The 8,609-nt window shown below is 33.0% G+C and overlaps 1 protein-coding gene across 1 annotated transcript; it reads right to left on the minus strand.

Moving 5' to 3' along the window:
• Positions 1 to 2,702: 2,702 nt before the first annotated feature.
• LOC107875165 (gamma-interferon-responsive lysosomal thiol protein) lies at positions 2,703 to 7,173 on the minus strand. The gene is made up of 5 exons (XM_016721775.2): positions 6,873 to 7,173; positions 5,199 to 5,264; positions 4,786 to 4,926; positions 4,350 to 4,430; positions 2,703 to 3,153 (listed from the first exon to the last, which is right to left on the minus strand). Exons 1-5 carry the CDS (start codon positions 7,113 to 7,115, stop codon positions 2,989 to 2,991), a joined length of 696 nt encoding a protein of 231 aa, XP_016577261.2. The 5' UTR covers positions 7,116 to 7,173; the 3' UTR covers positions 2,703 to 2,988.
• Positions 7,174 to 8,609: the final 1,436 nt, after the last annotated feature.

Below are 8,609 nucleotides of genomic sequence, written 5' to 3' on the forward strand. Positions count from 1 at the left end.
ATGTGAGAGGTTGGCTAGGGAAGGATTCAAGCGAGGTAGAGGCAGACCAAAGAAATATTGGTGGGAGGTGATTAGACATAACACGGAGCAGCTTCAGCTTACCGAGATATGACCCTAGATAAGAAGGTGTGGAGGAGGTGAATTAGGGTAAAAAGATAGTAAGGATGAGTGTGTCAGTGCTAGTAGGGGAGGAATTTGTTATCCGTGTTAGTAGATATAATTCTAGTATTATTTCAGAATGTTGCATCGTCTGTTGCATTACTTGGTGAGTCTTGTTTATGGTGTTATTGCTTGGTAATTTTTATTGTATTTTGTCCTTTTACTATTTCTTTTCTAGATTATTTTATCTTGAGCCGGAGGACGGAGGTCTATCGGAAACAACCTCCCTATCTAACCTCTGAGGTAGTGGCATGAACTGCATACACTTGCCCTCCTCAGATCCCACTTGGTGAAAATATATTGGATATGTTATTATTATTATTGTTATTTGATACTTGCATTGGAACTCTATTAATTCGAATTTAGGACCTATTCGAAGGGATGTTTTTTATCAAAAATGTTTTCATATTCAAAACTTAAATTTGAGAACTTTAATTAATGTAGGAGTAGCTCCATCTAGGGGTGGGCATTTGGTTGGTTCGGTCTGATTATTTAATATCGGTTCGGTTTATCAGTTTTCGGATTGACAAAAATGACAACCATAACCAAACCGAAATAAAATCGGTTTGATTCGGTTTCTACAAATTCGGTTTGGTTATTTCGAATTTTTATTTCGGTTTGAAATATTAAAGTAGAGAGCCTCTCTTTTTCATAACTGGGCATTTAAAATTGATGATTTTTTTAAGAAAAATGATTTTTTTCAAATCTATTTTTCATTTCCAATTATAAATAATTATAAGTAACTCAATGATACGAAATAATGTCATCAAGTTCTTTAGGGTAACAAGCGATGTCATCGTTGGGACTAACATACGGAGTTTCTTGGGTGATGCAATACTCATTTCCATTCCAAATGTAAAACAAAGAAAATGCAATAAACTACCATGTTAAGTAGAAAATGCCATAAACTCAACTGAATGCTCCTCTTAAACACAAACACGAAACACCAAATTCGTGGGTCGCGAGTTGCAGTTGCGGGTCGCCGGTTGCAGTGTCGTTGTAAAGAAAGGGAGTAGATCCCCGGTCTTTCGTCTATTTCACCGAATCGCCGGTGGTGTAAATCGAAAACGGTGCCTTGGATTTCCTGTTTACTATTCGTGAGTGTTTAGACTTGAGTGTGAATGGTAATATGTTAACTGTTTAGGGATTTAGGCTGCTTGGAGTTGGAATTAGGGTTACTAAAATGTATATATAATTAATATAATATATTGATAATATATATTATTTTATATATATAATAAATTAACAATATATATATATATATTATAATATTATTTATATAATTTTGGTTTTCGATTTTTTGGTTTAATCGAAATCTTTTTTAAGAAAACCGAAAACCGAACCGTTTAACCGAAATTTAAAGATGAAAAAACAAAATCAATCCGAAAAACTAAAAAATCGAAACTAACATTAAATTTCGGTTCGATTTTTAGATTTTTCGATTTTTCATTATTATGCCACCCCTAGCTCCATCCACCACATTCCTCGGTAAAGTCGACGACAGGACTTGATTTAGCCTTTTGTCTATTTCTTTATTTGAATTCATAACTTTCTACAGAACTTTCCATACAGAGTATATATAAAACTTGCTAAAATATTATATCTAAATTATAATTTAATAGTACAATACCAAAGAATCTTAAAAATAAACATATTAATATAGATCCTAAATCCGCCAGGCAGATTTCTAACTTAGAAACATAATAAGGTAACAATTTATTTTGTTGTTGATTGCTAAAACGACTGCATCTCTTAATTGCTACTGTATTACCATATCCAATTACAAAGAGTACCATTACGACCAGTCATATATCCAAATTTGACTAGAAAATTTTGATTTTTCTAGATATTACTCCCGTTGAAGTCTGATTGATTTGGATTTGCGCCGCTAAGGTTCATTCAAAGATAACACTTTCTACCAAGGGTTTTTCCATGTTCAGGCTCAAATTCGAGACTTCTGATTAAGAGAGGAGCAGCTACATCCATGGTGTGAGTCGTGAATTGTGATATTCTCCCTTCGTTGCCACTTGCCAAAATGCTGACTCAAGACATGGCTGCTTTCAACAATACATAAAAATCCATACTCTCTATTTCCACATCCCAATTAAACCAACAAACTCTCATAGTACAATTTACAACATTTCCTATAAAAACAATAGCTGATTTAGGAGTGTAAAAATTGGTTAAATTGATAAATTGAATCGATAAAAATATTATTGGTTTATTGATATTTAGTTATTGAGTTAATGATTTTTTAATGATTTTGTAAATCTTTTTATTGGACTATTGGTTCGATTTTCGATTTTAAGGTTTTAGTTAAATGGTTAATCCAATAACCCAATAAGATTAAATTAAAATTATATTTTTATTTGTACTTATATAATAGTGGCCGGCTTTACATTCTAAATATGTACCTTATTGTCTTATATTTTATAGTTAGTGCCTTAATTCTTATTATTTGTGTAGACTTTATTTATGAAGATAGTGTAGAACAAATGAAAATAAGAGAAAGTAAAGAAAAATTAAGTATTTTCTTATGGGTTAAACCAAAAATCGAACTGATAAAAATCAAAAACAGATTAACCAAAAGCCAATCGGCTATTTTGGTTTAATGTGTTTACAAATCGAAAACTGATAAATTGAATCATTAATACACAAAACCGAACAAATGATGCACACCCCTAAGCTGATTAGAGAACTTAGCACCTTTATTATCATCCAATATATGATACATATTTTAAGAATACATTCACCAATTCATCATTTCATGAAAAAATAATCAGCCAGCATCAATGATCTCTATAGTATACATGCGCGCAGCGTGATAGACTATGCAGACGCGGCAAGATTAATCTGTTCATCGAATGATGTGATATCGGGACTTATAGTTGAAAACTCAGAAGTGAAACTCAACGAATTAGATGAGGTGCAGCCGGGGATTGGAGCAGTTCCTTTGTATGCTTTGCAGATGTAGCTTACGAAGTTCCTGTAGTCCTGCAACGATGAAATACATTGTCATCGTGATAGAAAGAAAGTAGTTTTGAGGGTTGACGGTACTCCTTTTCACATGGTCAAACACTCTAAAAATGTTAGTCGCACCAGTGTCAAATCCTCCAACGATGCACTACTTTAGGAGGATTCGACAAACACCTGGCCGCATATTTGAAGATTAGACATTAGCAACATAGCCTTTGGATGGTTTAAGGTGACTAGCAGACCAACTCGTGTTTAAGAGGAGAAGTTTCTGAGTTTTACGTACTTCTAGATCACGGGCATCACCTACTGAACTTCCAGTTCCCATCCCTTCCCCAATACGTCGAGGTCATTCACATTAGCCACAAATCAGACAAAACAAGGATTCAGGAAGCCGAAAGCAAATTCAGAGAAAAGGTGAAATTATTTGTCGCGCTCGTGTCAGATCCTCCAACAACGCCGCTATTTTGAAGGATCCAACAGACACCTAGCGGCATTTTTGAAGATTGGTTAGAGCAACATATCATTTTGGATGGTTTAATGTGACTAGCAGACTACATTGTATTACTCAGAGGAGAATTTTCATATTAGACCATAACGGATGATTTTCTGAGTTGTACATACTTCTTGATCAAAATCATCATCTACTAAACTTCCAATTCCTCTCCCTCCATCGACACATAGAGGTCTTTAACATATTCATCTCATCGCGTTAGAAAGGAAGTACTGTTGGGGGCTGACTGTACTCCTTTGGCCTATATTGTTCAAACACTAGAGAAATGTCATCTCATTTGTGTCAGATCCTCCAACAATGCCACTATTTGTGAAGGATCCATCAGACACCTAGCAGCATTTTTGAAGATTGATCAGAGCAACATAGCATTTTGGATAGTTTAATGTGACTAGCAAACTACATCGTAGTACTCAGAGTAGAATTTTCAAATTAGACCATAACAGATGATTTTTTGAGTTGTACATACTTCTTGATCAAAGCCATTATCTACTAAACTTCCAATTCCTCTCCCTCCATCGACAGGTAGAGGTCATTGACATTTTCACAAATCGCATAGATCAAAAGTTCACGAAACAGAAGGCAAATTCAAGGGAAAAAGCTTTCTTATAGTCATGAAATTTTTGTCCAGGGCAATGCTATATAGGGACTGTAATGGTAGATAATATCGCAAATGCAAGAATATAGAGAAGAATTAGAAACTCACTTTGTAAAGCGGTAGGCCATCAACAACAACCCATGGCACAAATTTATGTGGAGGCGTCTCAGCCGAGTGACGCAGTTCAAGCTGTACATAAGATTTAAGTAACGTTAATTCACACAGCACAAGATATACTACTGAGAAAGTTTGTTCAATAAAAGTTCTTTACAGCCCGGTGCACTGAGCTCCCGCTATGTGAGGGTTACGGAGAAAGGCCGGACAACAAGGGTCTGTTGTATGCAACCTTACCCTGCATTTCTGCAAGAGGCTGTTTCCGAACACCCTGATCTCCCAATCAAATGACAGCGACTTTACTAGTTATTCTAAGACTCGGCAAAAATAATACCGACTTGCCAAGAGACGCTTAATAACACCCAAAAACAACCAAAAGAGTGAAGCTGAAAGAACAGGGTTAGCTTCAAAATCAATCAAGAGAACAAACCTCTTTGCCGCGATCACTGCCAACGCAATCAGTAACAAGCTCTTTCTTCAAATTCAGTTTTTCGAAACATGTCTCCCACTGGGTATAGTTCTTATGGTAGACCAGACTTTCCACACAGTGAATGAAAGGGAAGTGTTCATTCTGCATCAAAATATACGACAAAAATGCAACTAGAACTTAGAAAAAGGGCAGCCCCGTGCACTAAAGCTCCCGCTATGCGCAAGTCCGGTGAAGGGCCCCACCACAAGGGTATATTGTACGCAGCCTTACCTTGCATTTCTGCCAGAGGCTGTTTACAAGGCCTGAACCTGTGACCTCGGAGATCACATGCTAGCAATTTTACCAGTCGCAAAATCATTTTTTGATAACTGAACTATGTGCAAGTAAATTGCAGTTTTAGTTTAGCAACTTACCAAATGTGGCCAGGCATCAAGAGCACAAGCCTCTACAGTGTCCAGAAAACATTCAGCTGGACCATGCTGCAACCACAACAAAAAAGAATTTCATAAATCTCTTAAGTTTGCTTGATACTATTCTTATACAAGTCGAAGTATGTTTTGGTAAATAGTTGGTGATACTTAAGGCAGGAAACACAAAACACGTGATAGTTCAGGTAGGAAACTCGCAAAAGCATGATACATCAGGTGTGTTTTGGGATCAAACCTTATATGTGTATGGTGAAATATACCGAAAACAAAGACATATGCAGGTCTTACCTCTACCTTTATGGGGTAGAGAGGTTATTTCCGGTAGATCCTCTAACACAATAACGCGTTACCAAAAATGGCTAGAAAGAAAATAATGACAACAAAGTGGCAAGTTTAACACAACCAATGAAGCAACAGGTGATAATAGAAAGCCAAGTAAGAGATTCTACACAAGTACATTTCAATTACAAACACATTATTTTGCTTTGCATAATTTAAAAACTCATAACGTTCAAATCCATGTCCCTGCCTAATGTGTGCATAAAAACAACAGTTTAGATATACCACTCTCTCAACTCATACAACAAGTTTAAATTCTATATTTTCCACTTTCAACCCCTTGGTTCCTACGAGTTCATCTGAACTCAATACTTTTTGTTCAACCATAATACATAGAGTAAAGAATCTAGTACCTCCTGAACTATGACTAGATTTGCTACGACACACTCCAACTTCACACACTCCAACTTCACGAGGTCCTATTACCCCTGAACAAAATTTTAGCATATTTTTGTTAACCTTTATAGGTGATGTCGCACTTTTGACGTGGGTCTCATTTCATGTAATAAAGTTGTCACGTCCACACAAATAAATGACAAAAATACACTAAAATTGAGTACAGGGGATAATAGGACCTGTAAAGTTGGAGTGTGTCGTAGCAACTTTGGCCATATTTTGGCGATACTTGATGATACATATGCAAAAACATTATACTAAAATGTATAAATTTAACAAAAGTAGAGAAATATGAAGAAACAGCCTCTGGCAGAAATGCAAGGTAAGGCTGCGTACGATACACCCTTGCGGTGAGGCCCTTCCTCGAACACCGCGCATAGCAGTAGCTTTAGTGCAACGAGCTGCCCTTTTTTAGAGAAATATGAAAAGAAAGAGAAAAAAAGGAGATTATTAGAGTACTTGGCATGGGAAGGTATTATTGGCTTGAATCTTAGTATTGCCCCATGGAACAAGCTTAACTTCTATGTTTTCCACTTTCAACCCCTTTCTGCGAGTTCATTTGAGCTCAATACTTTTTGTTCAACCATAATACATAGGCAAAAACATTATACTAAGATGTATAAATTTAACGAATTCATTTGAACTCAATACTTTTTGTTCAACCATAATGCATATGCAAAAACATTATACTAAGATGTATAAATTTAACGAATTCATCTGAACTCCATACTTTTTGTTCAACCATAATGCATACGCAATAACAATATTATACTAAAATGTATAAATTTAACGAATTCATCTGAACTCAATACTTTTTGTTCAACCATAATATAATATGCAAAAACATTATACTAAGGTGTATAAATATATAACAAAAGGAGAGAAATGTGAAAAGAAAGAGAAAAAAGGAGATTGTTAGAGTACTTGGCATAGGAAGGTATTATTGGCTTGAATCTTTGTATTGCCCCATGGAACAAGTTTAAGATCAACAATATCAATTATCCCATTCTTGAATATCTTAGGTAAGTAATTAACAATAAAATTAGAACAACCAGGACATAAACTTTCATAATATAAAGTCAATGAAACTTTCTTCTCACAAGAAATGAATGAAAAATGGTTAAAGCATAGGAAGGTAACTAGGAAAAATGATAAAGAAATTTTCATTTTGAGAGGATGGGATTTGGGAAAATTTGTGTTTTTAACTTTATGAAATCATTATCATAGCAAAAGTAGACAACTTATAACAGTTATGAAACCAATTTTAAAATTACCACTTGTTTATTGTGTCACCCAAAAAATAAAAAGAATAAAATGGACCAATATTAGCAAAAAAAAATTATGATAACTTTATATTTTATCTTACTTTTCTTATATTTTGTCTTTCTAATTGCTCATGTCTAACATTATTTTTTCTATGTTTGGAGAAATATGACTATGTCCATCACAAGTCATGAATAATAATGAAACTACCACAATCTTTTATTTTTTATTGTATTTGTATTCACACCATTATTTTATTATATTCGTTGATATAATTATATTTGTATTTTATAGTTCGTACTATTATTTATATTTTATATAATTCTTACTTATATTTAAAGAATTTTTTTTTATTTATATTATATAGTTGACTGCATATTTTATTTATATTTTATGATTTTATTTTATTTATATTTATATTTTATTTTCATTGATACACTTGTATTTTTAAGGAAGTATTTTATATTTGTATTTGTAATTTCATTGTTACATTATATAATAATGAGAAATGTCACAATTTATCCAACAATAATATTTGTCAAAAAGAACACTACAATGCAATATAACACAATATAATACATTGTTATGAAATAATATCCAACAACCATCCAAACTAATGCTGTTTTTTTTTTTTGGTAAGTTAAACTCAATGAAATGTGTGCTTCTTTTTAATATATGATATTATTATTATAATTTGTTCATTTTTAAAATATCAATATCACTCAAAAACCATAATGCCAACCCCCATTGAAAACGGGAATTTTAAAATGATAAATAAACTGCTTAATCAACCAATATGCAAGACATTAAGGTTTAAAAAATAATATTATGACTTGCACACTACTACATATGACTATTAGTAAATTTAGATTATATATATTTTTTTTTGTAATTGCTTACCAATACATTTCGCATTGGAATAATGTGACTATTAGCTGTCTTGAATAACAATTAAAAAAAATCCACGTGAATTATATTTTATTCAAAAGCTAATCCAGATCTCATCGATATTATCACTAATCAAGTACCACTTTCCAATACTTATTTCATTTGTTTATTTTAATTTGACTGAGTTTGAAATTTTAGAAAAAAAAATAATTAAATCTTGTAAATTTTAAATTATGTGTATAATATATGAAAAAGTTCTTTAATTTTGTGGTTTTAAACATGTAATGTGAAATGTTCAAAATAAAAAATTGTTAAATAAGAAAAAAGGATGTTTTCTATACGGACTAAAATGAAAAATAATATAAATAAATAAATAAAAATAAATCGTGTAATAAATAAATGCTCTACATTTTATATTGTGCTACCTCACATGAAATATCACGTCTAAAGTCAAATAGCCATATGGCAATCCCATACCTTTTATAAAAAGGGAATTTAATGGAAAGAGTC

The sequence above is a fragment of the Capsicum annuum genome, chromosome 6 (genome assembly GCF_002878395.1).
Source record: "Capsicum annuum cultivar UCD-10X-F1 chromosome 6, UCD10Xv1.1, whole genome shotgun sequence".
Lineage (NCBI taxonomy): Eukaryota > Viridiplantae > Streptophyta > Magnoliopsida > Solanales > Solanaceae > Capsicum > Capsicum annuum.